The 22,007-nt window shown below is 46.1% G+C and overlaps 1 protein-coding gene across 1 annotated transcript; it reads right to left on the bottom strand.

The window, feature by feature from the left end:
- Nucleotides 1–3,791: 3,791 nt before the first annotated feature.
- On the bottom strand, nt 3,792–5,553 carry LOC125549290 (Transducin/WD40 repeat-like superfamily protein). Its single transcript, XM_048712738.2, has one exon. It carries the CDS (start codon nt 5,345–5,347, stop codon nt 4,061–4,063), a length of 1,287 nt encoding a protein of 428 aa, XP_048568695.1. The 5' UTR covers nt 5,348–5,553; the 3' UTR covers nt 3,792–4,060.
- Between the last annotated feature and the right edge of the window lie 16,454 nt (nt 5,554–22,007).

Raw genomic sequence — 22,007 nt, 5'->3', positions numbered from 1 at the left:
AGAGAAAATCATGATGCCTTCCAAGACTTAAGGCAGATCTGGATCTGGTGAAATATACACTCCCTCACTGTATGAACAATGCATGTTTAAAATCTCTAGAGGAATCAAAACTCGGAGGCTACGAAATTGAGGACCTACGTGAACAGTTTGGGTACGGTGAGTATGATGGCACCTCACTGCTTGCCTTTTTATGGGCATGTGGGTCTGTGTTTCTTAAATTTTCCTTTCTATCAGCTTGTGGGTCCATGTATTTCTTCAGTTTCAGAACATGTGCTCGTTCTATTCAACTAGGGGTGGCCCGCATTGTCCACAGCCTTGTGACTATTAATTTCTAAAATACATTTAGGTGTAAAAGAAGATTATTTTCTTAAAAGAAGAGGTTAAATGATGATTAATCTTTAGTTTGTATTCACAAAAATATGACATGTCGAAGTACGATGTTTTACTATGTCTAACTAACCAAGATGACATGTAAAAGTACTATGTTTCATTTAACTCACAAATGTGTTCATGTCATGAGTGAGAATTAGGGAATTTGGGTGAGTGACTATAAACATGGTGTTCGTGTATATATATACTTATGTGACATCTCAATAGTCCATAAAGGGTGTGGAACATCACCAGGAGACCATATTTATGACCATGTCGCCATGTTTTTTTTGGGAGGGGGGGGAGGTTGTGCATATTTTCTGACTAAAAAGAATCGTACACCATACTACGGGAAATGTATTAGTGATCTCCTTCCGTTGATCCAAATATTTCCATACAAAGCATTTTATTTGCATGAAAATATTTCAATTCAAAGTAACTTAAGGCTTAAATCTTATGCCATGCATGTGTTCCTGGCAATGATGTTTTAATTGTTGCTACACCAAACTCCTGATTTGCGATTCCTGTGGTTTTACATAGGAATGCCCTTACTGTGGGTTTTCTCACATCTAGTTCTTGCTAGTTCCTAGAAAAATAATTGGCACAATGTTGTCAATGTTTGTGCTCCATGATGCTAGTGGAAAGAATGTTATATACCCACCAACATCATGTGCTCCTGGACATTGGACATGAATGGTGTCTCAAACACCCAACCAATCCCTAAGTAGAAGGTTGAAGTAACCAAGAGTGAATCCCGATGACTTCCAAGCCTAAGCAATGTATGATTCTTGTATGTTCATAATCTCTAGAAGAATCAAAAATTGGAGACTATGACATTAAGCATATGCGTGTATATGTATAGTTTTGGTATAGTGAGTGTTAGGCACTTCACTACTTGCCCTTTTATCTGTTTTGTGAGTCTACGTGTTTCTTCAATTTCCCTTTTTATCGGCTTGTGAATACATGTGTTTGTTCACTTTAAGCACATGCCCTCGTTCTATTCAAGTATGGGTGGCCCACACAAGAGTAGTAATTTCTAAAGTATGTTACGTGTAAAAGAAGATTCTTTTCTTAAAAGAGGATGTGTACATGATTATAACTCACAAATTTATTTTGAAATAAACCCATGACATAAATATTGTATCAATTTCATAAACATGGGCGAGTCCTCACTAAAAAAAGAACACGAGAATGGCTTTGTTTCAGAAGTAGTACATGAAGGGGTAGGAGGCAGATCACAAAAGAGTGAGAGAATATAAGAAAGAAATAAGCAATATTAAACCTTTTCATTCATAACGAACCTTTCTGGTCATGTCTAAACCACCGGCGGAGCTCCAGCGGCTCAGTCATCTCCCCTTCTTCCCACCGTTGAGATCCACTATCTACTGGTCGGATCCGCAGCACCAACAACCGAAGGCAGGGAGGCCTCGCCCCTCTCTCCCTCGATCTCACACACGCCGTCAGCATCCACCATGTGACCCCCTTCCCGTCGACAGCAAGCTCGACCATAGGATGAGGGCGAAGGCAAGCCACAGTGCCCCTTCTTATGTGTCGTGCTCACCTCCCACCCCGGAATTTGGCTCCTGTGCCACCGCCCATACATTGCTCCCTTCCCATGGTCACCGGCACAGCAGGCCCAGCGAGCTGCCCCCAACGAGCCTCCACTCCCCTCTGCTGCATCAGGAAGCAGCTTCCTCGGACCTAACCATCTGCTCTCCCGTGGACGAGGTCACACCCGTCGCGCATCGTGGTCTGACGAGGTGGTGTTCGGTGGCCCGTCCTGGCCGGTGACACCACATTGCCTCGGATCTCCCTGCAGCAAGCCAGCGGCGACCAAATGGGTATAGGCATGACGACTTCGACCGCGATCTCCGCGCCCGCTGCCTCCCAGCTAGGAGATGCTCACCCGTGAACTGCAGGTTCAAGCGAGAGGTGAGACCAGATACAGCAGAGGAAGGCAGTGGCGGAGCCAGTATTGGAGCATGCCCCGGGCCCAATTTTTTTTTTTTTTGCCACGAGGGAAAACCTTAACATTCATAAGGCTTGTAGCTACCTCAAAAGAAACCCCATACAAAATATGGCTCAATTGGATGAAAACTTCAGAATTTAAACTCAATGCTTAACAATACAACAAAATAAATTTCAAAAATGACAAAAACTACAAAGAACAATACGTGATAAGAAAGAGTACCGAATCAATAGTTTGCTTTGCTTCATTAGTGCCTCGCATAACATCATGGACGATGAGAGAAGAGTCCACACCTTCAAGACATCAAAAGAAACTTTTTCATAAAAAAGAGGCATAAACATCATGTGAAACAATTATCATTGATAAAAATTAAAAAATATACCACTTCGAGGAGTTAAAAGCCCTTTGCGAGACCTATATGATTGAAAGTGATACACAATATCATCATCATCGGTACTTGCAAATACATCTCGTTCAACATAGCAAATCATTCTTCAATTCAGCCAATCATCACTCATTCTATTCCTCAACTCATTCTTGATTATACTGATAAGCTCTTTCCACTGATGTGGTTGCAACAGGCAAAATCTCTTCATGTTCTTTTTCTACAATGTAAAATGAAATTGGCAATTACATTAATTTGAGTTCAACAATGCCCTAGATATCTGACTAGATACAACATGGTATAAATTTCAGTTCAAAGCATCTTGTACAATGATACAACTCATACAAATAGAACATGGTTTAAGTAGAAAGCATCAAGGAGGAAACTGGGGAAGCATCAAGGAGGAACATGGTTTAATGAATCAGCGTCACACGGGCGAACGACGAACAGGACGGCGGCGGCCTACAGCCTGGGAGCAGGGGGGAAGTGGGTGGGCCGGGACGGAGCCACGACGGACGGTGGCGCGGGCGTTGGAGTCCCTGCTGCCGCTGGAGATCGATCGCGCTGTCCGCATGCGCGCGACTTGCGGCGGCCGCGTGAGCGTTTCATCCAATAGCGTTGCGTTATCCTGCTTGATCGTGGGGGACGTTGCCTCCTGCTTGCGTGGGTTTCTCTCTTTTTTTTTGAGACAAACGTGGGTTTCTCATAAGACAGCCCATCTAGACTTTGGGTCTTCTTCTTTTGACTGGTTGCGCCATGGGCCTGCAAAAAAAGCCTATATACTCATAGCCTATTAATTTTTCCACGCCCCGGGCCAGGGCCCTGGGTGCCCGGGGCCCAGTTCCGCCCCTGAAGGAAGGGACCACCTCGGACCGGCCGCCGGTCAAGTCGACGACGACACAATCAGGATAAAGAGAGAGGAGGCGGAATGTAAGGCATTAGTTTGACCAAAGAGTGTCCTAGGTGGCTTTCAAAAAAAAGAGTGTCCTAGGTGGAAGTGGGCTGTTTTGCACTTAAATCTAGTTTTGAACAAAATTTGCCAGGATTTGAGACTTGAGGGACCAAGTGTCTACTTTCGGTGAATTTGAGGGACCAAAACATACTTTTTCCATTAAGAAAACCTATATAGAAAACAAAGTATACTTTACAGTTTACGACTATTTTACACCCAACAACCTATGACTAGTTTGTGTGTCCCTTTAAAATTTAAATCTATAAAACCAAACCCAAAACAATCTGAACAACACCCTTCCTCTGGTAAATTTTACAGACCCAAGAATCCTCTCGAAAAAAATGTACACTCTTCTAGGCAAGCCGGACAAATCACACGCTTCACCTCAAGAACACGCAGGGACTCTGATGGCACCCTTCGTTTCTCGCGGCCGCTCATCGCCGTTGGCACCATTCGGCACCCACCAGACTCTGATGCTCTTGTCCAACCCGCCGCTGTACACCATGTAGCCATTGCTGGCCCTGCACAGGGAGGCCTGGATGCATTTCACAGGGCCCTCGTGGCCTCCGACGGCGCCCACCTTGGCGAGGCCGCCGCATGGCTGCCGGCGCCATAAGCCGATGGTCTTGTCCGCGGAGCCGGTGCACACCAGGTCGCCGGCCATGCACATGCACAACACGGCCATGGCGTGTGCCTTCACGTCGCACGCGAGGCTCCACCGCGTGCCGTGCCGGTGCCAGGCAAGGACGTGCCCGTCCGAGCCGGCCGCATACACGCGCCGCCCCGCGGCCCCAGCGTCGCCGCTCGCCGCGACGGCGTTCCAGGACACGCCGTCACGGGCGACGAGGACGGCCAGGAGGGTGTGCGCGCCGGCGCCGGCCTTGCCCCTCTCCCACGCCTTGACGCGGCCGTCGGCGGAAGCCGAGTACACGACGCCGCAGTCGGCGGCGACGGCGTTGATGGCGTCGTCGTGGGCGCGCACGGACTCGAGGCACCGGAGGTCGGACATGCGCCACACCTTGAGCGTCCGGTCCCATGATCCGGAGTACACGACGCCGTCCTGCGCGGCGACGGCGAGGCAGGAGATGCTGTCGGCGTGCTCGATCCAGAGCCGACGCCCGCCGCGCCGGCCGCGGCGGGGCCCGGCCTGCACGTAGCTGGCCTGGCGGAACACCCGGCCCAGGTAGTCCCTGGTGGTGGGCAGCGCGGCGACGAGCTTGAACGCGTTCTCGGAGCGGCGCGACACGCGCCAGACGCGCACGCGGCCGTCCTGGTGCGCGGAGAACACCCGCCCGCCGGCCGCCGCCAGCGCCTTGACGGCGCCCTCGCCACCATGCCCGAAGCGCGCGAAGAGGCGGAGGTCCGGCTGCTGCCAGGCCACGATGTCGGCGCCCGTGGAGGCGCTGAGCAGGAACTCGCCGCAGAGCGAGAGGCAGGACACGGAGCCGGCGCCCGGGCTGTGCGCGTCCCGCAGCACGGCCAGCACCTTCCACGCCGCCGACGGCTCTCCGCGCGCCGGCGCCGCGTCGGCCGGGGAGGAGGACGCCGAGAAGGAGTGGGAGGACGCCGACGCCGAGAAGGAGGAGGAGGCGGAGGAGGGGAGGGAGGCCGGCCAGGGGAGCAGGGGCTCGGACATGGCGGCGCGTTGTTGGTCCGGCGGCATTGTCGCCATGGCTGGTTCTCTGGACGCACGCCGGGCACGCGGGGTAGGGAGAGAGAGAGAGACGTTGGGCTGGGGAAGGAGGAGTGGCCTGGCTATAATTGCAGAGGAGGAGTGGAGGCGCGGTGGGCGACAGAGTGGCGGGGCTCGGTTTTAAGACGACGACCACCGTCCACCGGCTGCCGTTTCTTTCCAGAAAAAAAAAAGTTTAAAGGCGAGCGGAGCGTGGGTGGGTCGGGGACGAAGGCGCGGTTCAACGGCTACTTGGCGCGGGCGGAGCTGGATCTAGCACATCAGAGAACCGTCAGCTAGCTGCTTCGTGGCCAAGGCTCCCGTTTTCTAGCAACCATTTACTTGCTTCTATTTAATTTCTTTGGAACCAGACAAGTATTAAAAATCTTTCTTCAGCCTTCTGATCTAAAAAACAACGCCATAAACACTTTCTAAATGCATCCTGCACATAAGTCTTCTAGGAATCATTTACCCTCTTCTTCTTTTTTTGCGAGGGCTAGCAACCATTTACTTGTTTTCTTTTTTTGAACCAGCACATTGCCGTCTTAACCGACTACTATTTAATACTCCCTCCGTATCAAATATATAAGACGTTTTTTAACATTGTGATAGTGTAAAAACTTCTTGTATTTTGACACAGAGGGGGTATTTAATACTTCATATTTACACATAAGTATTTTTCAGTCTTCTGATCTAAAATATACCACTTTACATATTCCTAGAAACATTTGCTTATATCCCTAAAAAAACATTTGACTCATGTTTGTTTCTTATTTAACCTCTTACTCATTTTATAAATATAAATGATTGTGTGTATGACTCTAGATTTTTAATATTGAGGGTAAAGAAGCTTGTCAAGTCAAGAAAAAACATGATGAAATTAATATGACTATGATCGTGCAATGTCCTTTGCTTCACAAAAATTAATAGCAGCTGTAGCTCACCTTTGTTGCTGTCGTGGTCTTCTCAGATTCGTGCTCCAATGGCCTGGAATTGCTCAGACTCGGCCCGGGGCAAATCCATGCATGCTATGCTGGCACCAGCGACACCCACGGGTGACGTGCCCTTCTTGGAGGCGTTGCCACGGCTATTATTTGTGCCTCCCCCCTCCCCTTCGAGTATCAGGGGAAACCCTAGGTCTGGTTATCCGGACCGGACGGCGACTCAACGGCATTCTCCTTCGTGAAGGCGATGTCTTGTTTGCTCGCGGTGTCATCGGTTCTAGATCTGAAGATGTTCGCCGTCTTGTTATTAGTCTGGGCTACTTCTCAGGATGGCAATTTAGCTATAGTTTTCTCTGTTTATGCCGGGCGTCACATGTCTCTCTGCTCTGCACACCATGTTCACGTTTGTTGCGTCGGTGTCATGTGTTATATCATATCTTGTACTCGTTCTATCTTCTTAAATCAATAAAATGATATACAAGCTTTACTTATTCGCGAAAAATAAGTCTTCTAGGAATCACTTACTTGCTAGGGTTAACAACCATTTACTTGTTTTTCTTTTTTGAACCAGCACGGCGTCGTTTTAATACTATTTAATTTTTTAAAATTCATATTTATACACAAGTCCCTTTTAGTCTTCTGATCTAAAATATACCGCTTTACGCATTTCTAAAAACATCCAACTTATTTCCCTAAAAAGACATTCCGCTCATGTTTGTTTCTTATTTAACCTCTTACTCATTTAAAAAATATAAATGATTGTGTATAACTCTCTTTTTTACCTGCAAAATAAACTCTAGTTTTTTATATGCCAAGTCAAAATAAAACATAATAAAAATAAATAAATTATGATCGTAAAATGTCCTTTGGTTCAGAGAAGTTAATAGGATACGTTGATAAACCTATAAATGACGGTAAAGTTTATGCATGGCACCTAACAAAAAGAGAAACGTGAGAGAAGTAACCATGTGATTGCCGGCTGCGTGATTAGTTTATTCATCGCATCATATCCAAGATCATGATCTTAAGGGGATATATGCGTGCAACGGGAGTCGTGTAGTAGAGTACAGCCACAATATCGAACCTAGAGGTCACATGCACGCACTACCCATTCCGAGTACTCAATACATTAACACACGTTTCGTTGCCGTTCGGACATTTGGCCGGCTTCTTTCGACCCGGCCGGGAATATATGAAGCACCCGTAACCAAGCAATCTCGCGGTGACTTTGCGTCGCATGCATGAGCTGCATGCACGCATGTCGTCGTTCACGGCCGGACGACCCGCCCGATGTCACCTTTACACACAGCTGCATGACGTGCATCCGTAGCTGGGGCTCCCTTGAAGAATAGTACTGCTGCTTCTCACATACCGGTAGACCGTCGTGTGTGCTGTCTACCGAACTTAACAAAGTCTGCAGGCCGGCCGGCCGGTAATCCTACACCTACCATGCTACAAATACTATTTGTCCACCGAACCAAAACCCACAAGACGGCACCGTACACGTCCACGTACCACAAACAAAAATGTCCACATTTATGCATGCATTTCATGGTAGCTTGGCTTGAAGAGAACGTGCACATGCAAATGTGCTTACCACTCATAGTCATACTCGTACCAGGAGGAAGGAGAAATAGTTTTTTTTTTTTGCGGCAAGAAGGAGAAATAGTTATGTGTATTGGCCACCTATGTTCCGGAAATCCGCGTCTTAGCCCAGGCTCAGCTGCACCCGATGAACAATAAATTTAAAAAAATAGCAAACAAATTCAAAAATATCTGAAATTATTACGCAATGCCACTAGCTTCTCAAATGTCCAATGGCCATTAAATTTTGCACACAACTGAATATTTTTTCAACTTTCATGCGTAAAAAAACCAGATTTGTTTGAAAAAAAAATCTATTTTTTCTGATTTACTATTGATCAGCGGGTGTAGCTGAGCCTGGGTGCAGAACGCTGCACTCCCTATGTTCTTCTTTCTTGCGGATACCTTGTCACTTATAATGTTTTTCACGTCTATAAGTTGCTTCCAATTAACCAGGGAAACTTCTAATTTAACAGAACCAATTTAGTCGTGTAGATCACGTGTTCAATGGCTGCGAATGTTTGAACAAAACATAAGCGACATCATAGCTTTTCCTTGGTGCGTTGGCAGTACGGACCATAAATATAATCCAACGAGTTCGTCAAAAGGCTTCCCATAATAATATCGTTACGGTGCTTAGTTGGGTTTGACGCACACGCACGCGTTTTACGCTAATACGGGGGGTTTCAAAAGTTTTGGAGCATTTATATATATATCTTCCAAGCATAAGTCACAGTGAGTACGGTGTCTGGTTCTAAATTTGAGCTCCAATGATGGGTCGACTTGGAAAGGTAGCTCACGCATAAAGGAACTGCCGGCCTATGGTTGTAAAGGACCTTTTCATGGACGGTTGAGAAAAGGAAGAGCTCTTGTTTCGTAGGAATGCACTATAGTTTAATCAACTATACCCATCAAGTTCGATCCATGCATGAGCGACTGATCCGCCGCACCTCAATTATATAATTATATGCGGTATTCTAAAAACTCAGGAACATGAAAAACATTGGAACGCAATAGGAATACATGCGTGAAACATCGGACTAAAAGCACATGAAATTTGTAGACTTTTGTTTAATTTACATACGTTTGGTTCAGAGAAATGGAGCAAACATTTACTTGGACCTCCTTTTCAATTTCCTAGGAAGAAGAACGAGACTAGGATCCTTTGGGGCATAATAGCATTCTCATTATATTTGCTGAGGTCCAAGTCAATATTTGCTCTGTTTCTTTGAATCAAATGTTGTGTAACCATAGAAACGATTCATATTTCTTTGTTTTTCCTTCGTCTTTCAAGCCATGGGAATTGGGTAGTTGGCCATTACTTTGACCACATCATTATATGGGTGTGAATTATTTTGATCGGAAAGAACCATATAAGGGAGGTGAACGAAAAAGTATTGATTATCTACTTCATTTAATCTAAATTACTTCCATACAAAACATTTCCTTCTGATGAAAACTATTCAATTCATAGGACCGCAGTATGGATGAATATGTTGTGCTAAGGGCATCTCCAACACCAACCCTCAAACCTCTCGCATCCGTCCGAATAGCATTGTCCGGACCGCGGAAGCCATCCAACACGGGCGTGTATCGGTCCGCGAGAAGGTCCGGACACATTTTCTTCCGCAAACCGGAGATAAACGTGGGGAGCTTTGTGGAAGTCCGGACAGCAAACACGCCCGCTTCTGACAGCCTTGGCCCACCAAAAACCCCTTCCCCCTCCCGCGCGTGTTTCCCGCCCGTTGCCAGCCGCTCGCATTATGCCGCTGTAGAGCGCGTAGCACCACATTGAAGGCGGCTCAGGGTGGATGCGACCTCTCACTGCCTCCGCCATTGAAACGACATGTCGGCCGAGGGCACTGCTGGTTGCACGCCCGGCTGAACCCATCTCCTCGCAACATTCAAGCGCCTCCATTAAACTTGCGTGGAAGCCGAGAAACCTACTCCGGCCACACGTCTATTCAGGAGGGGCCGACATTAAACGCAACACCGGGAAAGCTCCTCCGTCCGCCCTCTATTTAAACGAGGCCAGACATCGGGCAAGAATTGCACCATTGCGCCGCTCCCCATCTCCTCCTTCCACCATTTCCTCCACTCTTTCGATGGCATTCGACGTGCAGTAAGAGCAGTTCTCCGACATAAAAGCCTAATGGAACAAGTTGCTGCCCCAAGCCTGCGGATATGAGCGAGGCAACTCGCTGCTCCATGTTCCTCGCCTAGCCCGACGGAGCAAGTTTCCGCCCCAAGACGGCGCATGGTTCAGCAACAAGTCACTCCTAGCCAGCTAGCGGAGGAGTGGCGAGTTGCTCCAGGCCGGCACGGCGGCGAGCATGGCGGCACAGGCATCGTCGCTGTCGTTGATGATGCTGCATCGTACCGCACCTCTAGTGCCTGCGACCGCGCCATCCGTCGCCGATGCGCGTGTAGCCACGCCATGCAGGCAGAGAAAGAAACCAGTTGCACGGATGTCGACGAGGTGGTGGCCAGCAAGTCCGCGCCTGACATTATCATTGAGGAGAAGTAGAACACGCGAGGCCGTCGCTGCTTGGTCCCATGAAGGCTACCGCCGAGGCGATGCCGGCGTACACAGCCGGTGTCTTGCCCGGTTCTTCTTCAGCGCATATCATTGTTGACCCCCGCATGGTCTCCACGGAAGCGGAGGCGCCCCTTCCCCTCCGGCTGGAGCATCAGCCGGCGATTCCACACCGATGAATGGCGGGGAAGCGACCCGCCCTTTGCGCTGAAGCATATACCTCCGGGGTTTCTGGCAGTCCGGTGAGCGGGCTGCCGGACATGAGGAAGATGAAGGGATCCGTCGCTACCGGCCGTTGACTCATGTAGTGTATCCATGTCGTGTGAGTGGAGCTCCGCGCGACCGTACATGCATATAGTTTTACCGTTTTAGTTAAAATATGTTCAAAATATAAACGTTATCGTCTGGTTTGTATGAAATCCGTCGTATTTATATGAAATCCGGCCGTGTTTGCACAAATTTTGTCCGGTTGGTTCGAACTGTTGTCAAAATGTATGCGCCTACGGTTTGATGGCGTCCTTCCGCATACGTGTCCATGGACAAATGTGGGAGAAAATTTGCGGGTCAGCATTGGAGATGCCCGAAGTCTGTGTTTGCGCACTGTTATATGTAGTATTGATGAGATTTTTATTTTTGCAACGCCTATCTTGTTTGTATAGGAGATACACGGGAATGCCCTGATTGTGATTTATTCCACACCATCGTAATCTTTGCTATTGTAGTTGCCACAAGGTTGTTGGCTTTTGTGCCCCGGAAGAATGCTATGTACCCACCAATATCACATGTTCCCTGAGACATCACATGCAAGGTCTCTTCAACACCCAGTTGTGCATTCTGAACAAAGTTGAAGAACCAAGTTACCTGATGAAGCACCACATGTGGTGAAAGAGTAAATCCCAATGTCTTCCAAGCCTATGCAACAAATCCAGATATCGTGCAACCAACACTCCCTCAATGCATGAACGATGTATGTACATAATCTCCAAAGGAAGAGAAACTCAGAGTCTATGAATTATGGATCTACATGTATGGCTTGGGCATTGTGAGTGTGAGGGCATCTCACTACTTGCCTTTTTATCATCTGGCGAGTCCACGTGTTTCTTTACTTCCAACACATGTTCCTAGCCAATTAGTAGTTGCCCACATTGCGTATGTTCGGGTGAGTATTAATTCGTTTAATACATTTAATGTAGATTGTGTAGAGAGAGATTGTTTTTGAAAGGGGAGGTGTTAGGTGTACATGATGATAAGCCATAATTTTTCATGTGTATTGTCCACTCATATTCTTCTTACTTGCAGATGCCTTGTCACCTGTAATGCTTTTCACGTATATAAGTCACTTCTGATGAACCAGGGAACCTTCTAATTTAAGAGAATCAATTTAGCTGTGTATGTCACGTGTAAAATGGCTGCAAATGTTTGAAAAGAAAACACGCTACATCATACTCTAGCTTTCGTTTGGTGCGTTGACAGTACAGACCACAAATAGATAGAGTTCCTTCATCAAAAGCTTCCCATAATACTATCATCACGGTGCTTAGCTGGGTTTGACGCACATGCACGCGCAACGGGAGAGGTTAGGACCAGCGTTTTTACGCTAATCCGATAGCTAGGTTTCAAAAGTTTCAGAGCATTTTTATATATCTCCCGAGCAAAAGTCACACTACGGTGTCCGATTTAAAATTTTGAGCTCGAATGCTTGTTCAGGTTGGAAAGGTAGCTCACCCATAACGGAGTTGCCGGCCGGAAAGCACCTGTTCGTGGACGGTCGAGAAAAGGGAGTTCTTGTTTCTTAGAAGTGCACAATGATTTAATTAATTAGACGCGTCAAGTTTGATCGATGCATGAGAGGCTGATCCGCCGCACCTTATCTATGTAATTATACGCAGTATTCTAAAATATACATGGGAATGTGAAAAGGTAAGAGCATCTACACCTACGATGCTACGAATACTATTTCTCCACCGACCAAACCGAAGACAACACCATACACGCCCACGACCACGTACCACTGAAAAAAATACACAAAACGGTAGAGATAGCTACACTCCCTCTGTCCCATAATATAAGGCAGGTCATTGTAGCTTTGGCTATAAACTTCACAAGAGCAAAATTGAAGAATGCAAAAATCAGGAGGAATGGTTGGCAGAAACCACACACCCGAGGGTACTATAAAGCTTAATACTGATGCTGAATTTGATGGTGACATCGATCAAGTAGCACTGGAGCTATTCTGCGTGACGCCACAGGTTCTTTCTTGGCAGCTTCATGCAGCGACATCACCTTTGCAGAAGATGCAGCGATAGCAGATGCCCGAGGATCAAGAGACGGCCTACTACCGGCAAATGAGATGGGCTGTTATATTCTTCATGTCGAGGCAGATTATATGAAGGTAATTGCCATTATGCATAACGGCGGAAATTCTCTTGGTCCTGCAGCGGCCATCTACAAGGAGTGCTCCTTCTTAGCTTGTAATTTTAGCTTTATAGTTTTTAATCACTGTCCTAGGAAGGCCAATATGACGGCTGATGTGTTGGCTAAAAACTGGGAGACCTCTCGAACTATTGTTTGGAAGTCGGAGCCTCCGAGATTCTTGGTGGATGTTCTATCAAATGATGTATCCTTGTTTTCGTATAAAATATAAACAGTCATAATGGCTTTCCCTCAAAAAAAATATAAAAGTGTTTTTTGACAATATATTATGGGATACAGGGAGTAGTACATTTATGTGTGCACATGGCACGGCACTACGGTAGCTTTAGCTTGGCCTGAAGAATGACGGAGGACATGCATAGTATATATGCAAATGTACGTACCGGTCATAGTCATACCCATATATTGGCTACTCATACCAAGAGTAACTTCTTCTTGTTTGCGGATACCATGCCACACTGGTAATGGCTTTCACATCCATAAGTTGCTTCCGATGAACCAGGGAAACTTCTAATTTAACTTAATCAAGTTGGTCGTGTATATCAGCGTGGCAAACCGACGCTAATGTTTGACAAAGACACACGTGACGTGCATACCCGTGTTTTTTCATTGGCGTGTTGACAGTATAGATCACAAATATATAATCCAATGAGTTCATCAAAAGCTTTTCCCATAATTGCATTTGACGCACACTCACGCGTAACGGCAGAGGTTAGGTCCAACGTTTTATGCTAATGCGGTAGGTTTCAAAAGTTTTGGACCATTTTTTAATATCTTCCAGGCAAAAGTGGCAGTGAGTATGGTGTCTGATTCTAAATTTGTGCTCGAATGATAAGTCGACTTGGAAAGCACATTTGTGTGGGACGGTCGAGAAAAGGGAGTTCTTGTTTTGTAGAAGTGCACAGTGATTTAATTAACTATATACAAATCAAGTTTATAACCGATCCACCACCCACCTTAATTATATGAAAATACACAGTATTCTAAATACACAGGAACTTGAAAAACATAGGAATACGGTGGAGATGCATGCGTGAAACAGTGGTCGGAAAACACATGAATTTTGTAAACTTTAGGCCCTATTCGGTTCAAAGGGCTTTCACAAAAAGTCTATAAGGATAGGTGTTCCAAAGTAATTTAGACAAGATGGTCGTTCGTTCAGATGAAAGGAAACGTTGCTCCGATTTCCTGTTGAATTAATAATGCTATAGCCACGTGTTACCTCAGGAATTGGAAAATCCAGTCCGGGCTCATGCTACGCTTATGTCCGAGGCAGATTGATCCCTCTCTGAATAAACAATTCAGTTTTACTAAAGTACATCTAGATGTGTCATAAGTATTGCACATCTAAGTCCTAAACAATTCACCAATTATGTGATTTATGTGAGAGAAGCACTATGCAACCAATTAAAAATATCAGATTGTTGTTGTCATAGCGTCGAACGATGGAAGTATTTCTCCGTTTTTCCTATGTTGTACCGATCGCTCATTGCTTTCTGTTTTCCTCTGTTTTTGAACTTCCTTTGTCATTCCTATGGTCTCTTCCGTTCCTATTTTTACTATTCCTGTGAACCGACTAAGACCTTAGGGTTTAATTTACAGGAACATGGAAATCACTAGAATTCTAATAAATATGAACCGACTAAATCAATGGAAAACATATCATGACAATGTCATTATGCCCCTGAGGATTCTAGTCTCCTTCTCCGTCCTGACAAATTGAAAAAGAGGTCCAAGTGAATTGTATAATTAATATGTTTTTCTTTTGAATGAAACTGGATCAAAGGAGTCTTTCGCCTCCGTTGTATCCTTGCTCTATTTCTTTGAACAAATGTATGAATAGTGTCACCATAGGAACGATCCCTATTTCTACCATTTCCCCTAAATTTCAGGCCCTGAGAATTAGAGTGGTTCGGAATTACATTGACCATGTCACTATGTCGGCGAGTATTATTTTGATCACAAAGAAACTTATAAAGAAGGTATATGAAAGGTATTCATACTAATTTTTGTGATCTCCTTCCATTGATCCAAATAACTTTCGTACAAAACATTTCTTTGTGATGAAAATCTTCAATTCAGAGTGCCATAGTAGTGATGAATATATTATGCTAAGTTTCTGTTCCCGCATTGATATCTGTACTATTTATGGCATTTCAACTTTTGCTACGCCTATCTTGTGACCATAGGTTCCCTGAGTTATAGACGGGAATACTCTAATGTGGTATATTCCACACCAAATTCTTGGTAAGCTCTAGGATAACAATTGCCACATGGTTCGTTGGCGTTTGTGCCCCACATAGTGCTGGGAAGAGTGACGCATATCCACCAACAACATGTGTCCCTTGAGACTTCACATGAAAGGTCTTTCTAGCGCCCAATTGGTCATTTGAACAAGGTTAAAGGAACCAAGTTACTCCTGGAAAGAAAACAAGGTGTGAAAGGGTAAATCCCAATGCTTTCCAAGCCTAAGCAAGAAATCCAGATGTGGTGCAACCAACACTCCCTCACTGCATGAATAATGTATCTACATAATCTACAAAGGAATCAAAACTCAGAGGCTATGAAATTAAGGATCCGCATGTATGGTTTGGGCATCAAAAGTGTGAGGGCACCTCACTACTTGCGTTTTTATTAGCTTGTGAGTCCATGTGTTTCTTTACTTTCAGCGCATGTTCCTAGTCAATTACTAATATCCTACATTGTGCATATTTGGGTGAGTATTAATTATTAAATATATCTAACGTATACCCCCTCCGTCCTTGAAAGAATGTACTCCCAACTTTGTTGGTAAGTCAAACTTTTTTATGTTTGACCATATTTATACAATAATACACCAACATTTATGCCATGAATGAGTAGCAGTAGATTCATGTTAAAATATATTTCATCATATACCTATTTGGTTTCACAAAAATTGATATATTTTTGCATAAACTCGGTCAAACTTTGAGATAGTGTGACCCTCCAACATAGTTGGAAGTACATTCTTTCAAGGATGGAGGGAGTACGGTGCACAAGAAGATTGTTATTTTCTTTCAAAAAGGTGGGTGTTAGGTACATGATGATAAATCTCATTATTTTATTTTTTGAACAAACTAACATTTGTATGAAGAGAAGAACTGGCTTCAAAGCAGAGTAAGTATTTTACTGTATCTTTCAGGCATTTTTAAGAACGAGCTTCAAAAGCTTTGGAGCATTTTTATATATCTTCTAGATAAAAATGGCAATAGTATAACTGATTTAAATTTGAACTCCAATGCTCTATTAGTTTGGAAAGCAACTTTTCATGGACAATCAAGAAAAGGGAGTTCTTGTTTCGTAGAAGTGCACAATAATTTAATTAATTATATGCATCAAGTTTGATCGATGCATGAGCAATCGATCCATCGCACCTTAATTATATAATTATGTGTGGGACTCTAAGGGTGTCTTTGATTCTTGGAAATTTCATAGCACATGAATTGGAAAAACTAAATGATACCCTGCGTGTTGCCGCTGTACATTTGCTTAAAATCCATTAAAAGTATACGTATATAATAAATAAAACACCATTACAGTTTTGCGGTCAAGCAACAGTTAAACTATCTTGTTCAGTATTGATGTTAAATTCAAATCAATTAAATGGCATAACTCAAAATTGACACACCGCGGAGGACTCAGAATTACCACGCTATGTTTCTTTATTTTCTTACAAAAATATGCAAAGGAAAAAGCTGAAAGTATGAGTTTTGTGCACTAAAAGTTAATATAAATACATACAATGGTGAGTTAAAGTCCAAAACTAATCAAAAAGATGTAATCAAAATTTGAGTAGTTGAACAGTTTCGAAATCACTGCCAGCTGATTCTCTCAAACATATGAAAGTATCAGTTAGTAGGAAAATCTTGTTAGATGATATCCGCTATAGATTACAAAAGAGACCTGGTTAGTTGAAGCATCAACCTAATAGTGAAAGAACTTTTCCATCTAGATAAACCTGAAAGTATACATCAGATAAAAAAGAATTTCAGAGATTCTGCAAAATATAAGATCTGAGAAGCAACTTTGTGGAGATGAGATAAACAATCATTAGTAGTAGTATTCCCAGAAATTGTACTGCCTGCAAGTATATATCAGCCTATTTATCCATCTCTTGTGAAAAAAATATTATTTTATGGCATTCAAAAATTGCTTAACACTGCCCCAACATGAACAAAGTAAGGATGTGCTCACCTTTTTGCCAACATAATTCCAAAAATCCTGGGAGAGGTCAGTGGAGCTAAAATCCTGAAAAACAAGAGAGGAACCATTGTGACATTGTTGCTACCTCTTGTTGTAAATGCCCATGTTGGTGGAGCCTCCAACTGAGATTCTTAAAATTGGACATGGAGAAGGCTAGATGGGAAGGAAACTCAAGCAAATCATCGCCTCCTCGGCTCCTCTTACCCTAAAATTTAGTCAAAACACACTGCAACCAAATCCGCTGAGAGGCAAGGAGTGTTGGAGAAGCTTGATGATGGATAGCCTGAGATTCGCTGCGAATACAACAAAATGAAACTAACCACCGAATATATAATCGAACGCTTCAACACAGGAAACTCCAATGCACAAAAAAAAATTTTGGATGAATTTTTTTGGAGGGGAACGACAAGAAGGATTACAGGGAGGTCCTCACCATAGTTCTTGGAGTGGCGGCTTTGGTTCCTGCAAGGCTGGGACGCGAGTGGGAGCCAGGAGCAGTGAAACCAAGCCAAATCGAGTGGTGGTTCCCATCTCATTTCCTTTTCTGATGGCAAACCAGAACCGGGTGCTTCCCAAAGGGTTGTTAGGGTGGCGCAATAATCTTGAATGTGCGACTAGTGTAGAAGGAGGGCGTGACACCCATGGCTGCCGGCTACTGCTTTGGCGCTACTCATATCAATTAACGTGCGCTTGGACTTCGACCCTTCTTTTACAAAACTGATCGAGTTGCTTCATGAAGCGGTGAAATTAGCAAGTAGACTAATGGCGATGGTCAGGGTTTTTTGGTGAAGCGGAAAGGAGAGGAGCCGATTGGTCTCGGTGGAGAAATAAGAAAATCCTTTGGTGTACGTTGCAAGGAAGTACTGAGATCTAGGTGGAGATTGGAGAAGAAGAAAAGACAGAGGGGTTTCTCTAGAGAAGACGTGAGTCATCGGTAGTGAGCCTACCGTGTGAAAGAGGGTTCCCATCCCTGCGTACTGGTGGAGAAGATATAAAGCAGCGACACTACATGGGATTCTTAAAAAAATGAGGCTACATGGAAAAACCAAAAAATAGACGTGGGTCTGGAGAATGAATCGACATATTGGTGCAATTGGAAAGCAAACAATTATTTTCGTGATGCGTGGAACAGTTTTCACTGAGATGCCATGTTCTATAGCCCCAGCTCTATAGCCCACTTTGCAATCGGGCCAGTTGCTTCCCGGTTCTGAATGATATCTCCCAAAGGAGCAGAACTGACCACCGTAATTGGGTGCCATTGGAAGTATTGCTTAAGCTTCCGGCTTGCCATAAAAACTCCGTACACCAGCTTCTGCCAATGCGGATACCTTTGCTTGGACTCAATGAGTACCTCGCTGATATAATAGACCGGACGTTGAACCGGATGCTCCTTCGTCCCATGTCTTGGACAGGGCTGGCTTAGCAGATAGTTCAGGCGGTTTGGGTTGGGGTTGGGCGCTCCACTACGATTTTTCGGCCTACCCTTGCGCCGCTGGCCATTATCCTGTACGTTGGTATTAGCCACAAAATCCATGTTGCCATCCGCTTTACGCTTGCCTCCTCCGCCATTGCCTACCCAGTGATGCTGCTGACCTTTGGAGCTGTTGTTCTTCTTCCCCTTCCCTGTCTTGTCATCATTAGATTCGGGATCCTTGGTACTATCAGAATCAGCATATTTTACCAAAGCGGCCATGAGGGTCCCCATGTCGGTGCAATGACGCTTCATCCGTCCCAATTTCAACTTCAGGGGCCCAAACCGGCAGTTGCCTTCTAGGGTTAATACTGCGGTGTCAGCGTTGATGCGGTCTGAGGAGTGCAACACTTATGAAACCCGGCGCACCCAATGAGTCGTTGACTCTCCTTCCTCCTGGACGCATGCAGCTAAGTCCACTATCGACATAGGCTGTTTACAGGTATCCTTGAAATTGTTGATAAACCGGGCTCGTAATTGAGCCCATGAACTGATAGAATTAGCGGGCGAGCTTTTTAACCAAGTACGGGCCGTTCCTTCAAGCATCATGGTGAAGTATTTCGCACACGCCGTGCCATCCACATCAAGCATCTCCATGGCCATCTCATAGCTCTCTACCCATGTCTCTGGTGGTTGATCCACCGTATAATTTGGTACCTTGCGTGGGCCTTTGAAATCCTTGGGCAAGTGCACGTTGCGTAAAGCGGGGATGAGGCAAGGCACCCCCAAAGAACTAGAAGTAACACCAGGTTCGATCGAAATGGTTGGACGAACCGGCGTGAGCTGCCGAGCCTGATGCTGTGCGGCTAACTCGGCCTCCCTACGCGCTCGGGCCCGGTTCACCACTTCCTGAGCGTCATCAGCACCACCCGTCGGGTTGTTGTCCCGGGGTGCCCCACGTCATTCATTACTCGACACTGCCGGTTCATCCATATGTCTGCTATAGCTCCGGCTTGGACGAGGGGTCGAGTGGATCCGGTCGCGGCTGTACGAGTATGCTTCCTGTTGGGCCAAAGCGGTCCTCAGAAGTTCCTTGACCCGCCGTGTCTCTACTGCTTGTGGCGAGTCACCTTCAATTGGAATGGCCTCCAGCCGTGCAGCAGCGGCAACAAGATTGTCCATTGGGCTGGAGTAGTGACCCGGGGGTGTTAAAGCAGCCTGAGGTACAACGGTGTTTTGACGAGGCGGGTCGATTTGACGAGGGTGCACCGGTCCCAGGGGCTTCCGCCCGGTTCCCCTCCAGCGGATTGCCGGCTCTTGGCCCTGGAGTGTTGAAAAGGTCTCTGGCCTCGAAAACCGGAGGTAAGCGGGACCGGTGCTTCCTCCTCATGACTTCATGTGATGCGCTCTGGTCTAACATAAGTCTGTAGGCATGTGCGTCTAAAGCAGCCCGCTCTGCGGCCATCCTGGTGTCCTCAGCCACCAGATCCGCCTTGGCCTGGGTGATCTGTTCCTTTACCTTTGCAATCTCCGTATTGTGAACGTCCTGATCTGGCGGATTAACTTCCGCCATAAGCACAGCCAACGCATCAAATAGCTCTGATAGAACCTGAGCCGGCGGGCGCACAGGGCCTCCTGCCCCGGCGGCCGTTGCTGCTGAACCAGAAATCGTTGCCGCAGCTGTCGAAGAATGAAGCGCTGCTTGTGTTCCGGCCATGAATATGTTGGAAATATGCCCTAGAGGCAATAATAAAAGCATTATTATTATATTTCCTTGTTCATGATAATTGTCTTTATTCATGCTATAATTGTGTTATCCGGAAATCGTAATACATGTGTGAATAACAGACACCAACATGTCCCTAGTGAGCCTCTAGTTGACTAGCTCGTTGATCAATAGATAGTCATGGTTTCCTGACTATGGACATTGGATGTCATTGATAACGAGATCACATCATTAGGAGAATGATGTGATGGACAAGACCCAATCCTAAACATAGCACAAGATCGTATAGTTCGTTTGCTAGAGTTTTCCAATGTCAAAGTATCTTTTCCTTAGACCATGAGATCGTGTAACTCCCGGATACCGTAGGAGTGCTTTGGGTATGCCAAACGTCACAACGTAACTGGGTGACTATAAAGGTAGACTACGGGTATCTCCGAAAGTATCTGTTGGGTGACATGGATCAAGACTGGGATTTGTCACTCCGTATGACGGAGAGGTATCACTGGGCCCACTCGGTAATGCATCATCATAATGAGCTCAAAGTGAACAAGTGTCTGCTCACGGGATCATGCATTACGGTACGAGTAAATTGACTTGCCGGTAACGAGATTGAACGAGGTATTGGGATACCGACGATCGAATCTCGGGCAAGTAACATATCGATAGACAAAGGGAATTGCGTACGGGGTTGATTGAATCCTCGACATCGTGGTTCATCCGATGAAATCATCGTGGAGCATGTGGGAGCCAACATGGGTATCCAGATCCCGCTGTTGGTTATTGACCGGAGAGTCGTCTCGGTCATGTCTGCTTGTCTCCCGAACCCGTAGGGTCTACACACTTAAGGTTCGGTGACGCTAGGGTTGTGAAGATAAGTATATGCAGTAACCCGAATGTTGTTCGGAGTCCCGGATGAGATCCCGGACGTCACGAGGAGTTCCGGAATAGTCCGGAGGTAAAGAATTATATATAGGAAGTGCTGTTTCGTCCATCGGGACAAGTTTCGGGGTACCCGGTATTGTACCGGGACCACCGGAAGGGTCCCGGGGGTCCACCGGGTGGGGCCACCTATCCCGGGGGGCCCCATGGGCTGAAGTGGGAGGGAACCCAGCCCTTAGTGGGCTGGGGCGCCACCCCCCAAGGGCCCATGCGGCTAGGGTTAGAGGGGAAACCCTAGAGGGGGCGCCCCTTGCCTTGGGGGGCAAGCCCCCCACCCTTGGCCGCCGCCCCCCCTAGGAGATCCATCTCCTAGGGCCGGCCACACCCCTTGGGCACCCCTATATATAGTTGTGGAGAGGGAGGACTTCATATACCAGCCCCTGGCGCCTCCCTCTCTCCCCGTTACGTCTCTCCCTCGTAGTCTTGGCGAAGCCCTGCTTCTGTGACGCCCTGCATCCACCACCACGCCGTCGTGCTGCTGGATCTTCATCAACCTCTCCTTCCCCCCTTGCTGGATCAAGAAGGAGGAGACGTCTCCCGTCCCGTACGTGTGTTGAACGCGGAGGTGCCGTCCGTTCGGCGCTGGTCATCGGTGATTTGGATCACGTCGAGTACGACTACTTCATCCTCGTTCTAACGAACGCTTCCGCTCGTGATCTACAAAGGTATGTAGATGCATTAGATGACTCGTTGCTAGATGAACTCCTAGATGATCTTGGTGAAACGAGTAGGAAATTTTTTGTTTTCTGCAACGTTCCCCAACAGTGGCATCATGAGCTAGGTCTATGCGTAGTTCTTCTTGCGCGAGTAGAACACAATTAGTTGTGGGCGTGGATTTGTCAACTTTCTTGCCGTTACTAGTC

Source organism: Triticum urartu, chromosome 3A (genome assembly GCF_056163025.1).
Source record: "Triticum urartu cultivar PI428250 chromosome 3A, HENAU_Tu73, whole genome shotgun sequence".
Taxonomy (NCBI): domain Eukaryota; kingdom Viridiplantae; phylum Streptophyta; class Magnoliopsida; order Poales; family Poaceae; genus Triticum; species Triticum urartu.
This window is presented reverse-complemented; position numbering and strand designations above follow the sequence as displayed.

Coding starts and splice junctions, on each gene's coding strand:
- LOC125549290 (XM_048712738.2), bottom strand. CDS start 5,347: ATGGCGACAATGCCGCCGGACCAACAACGCGCCGCCATGTCCGAGCCC.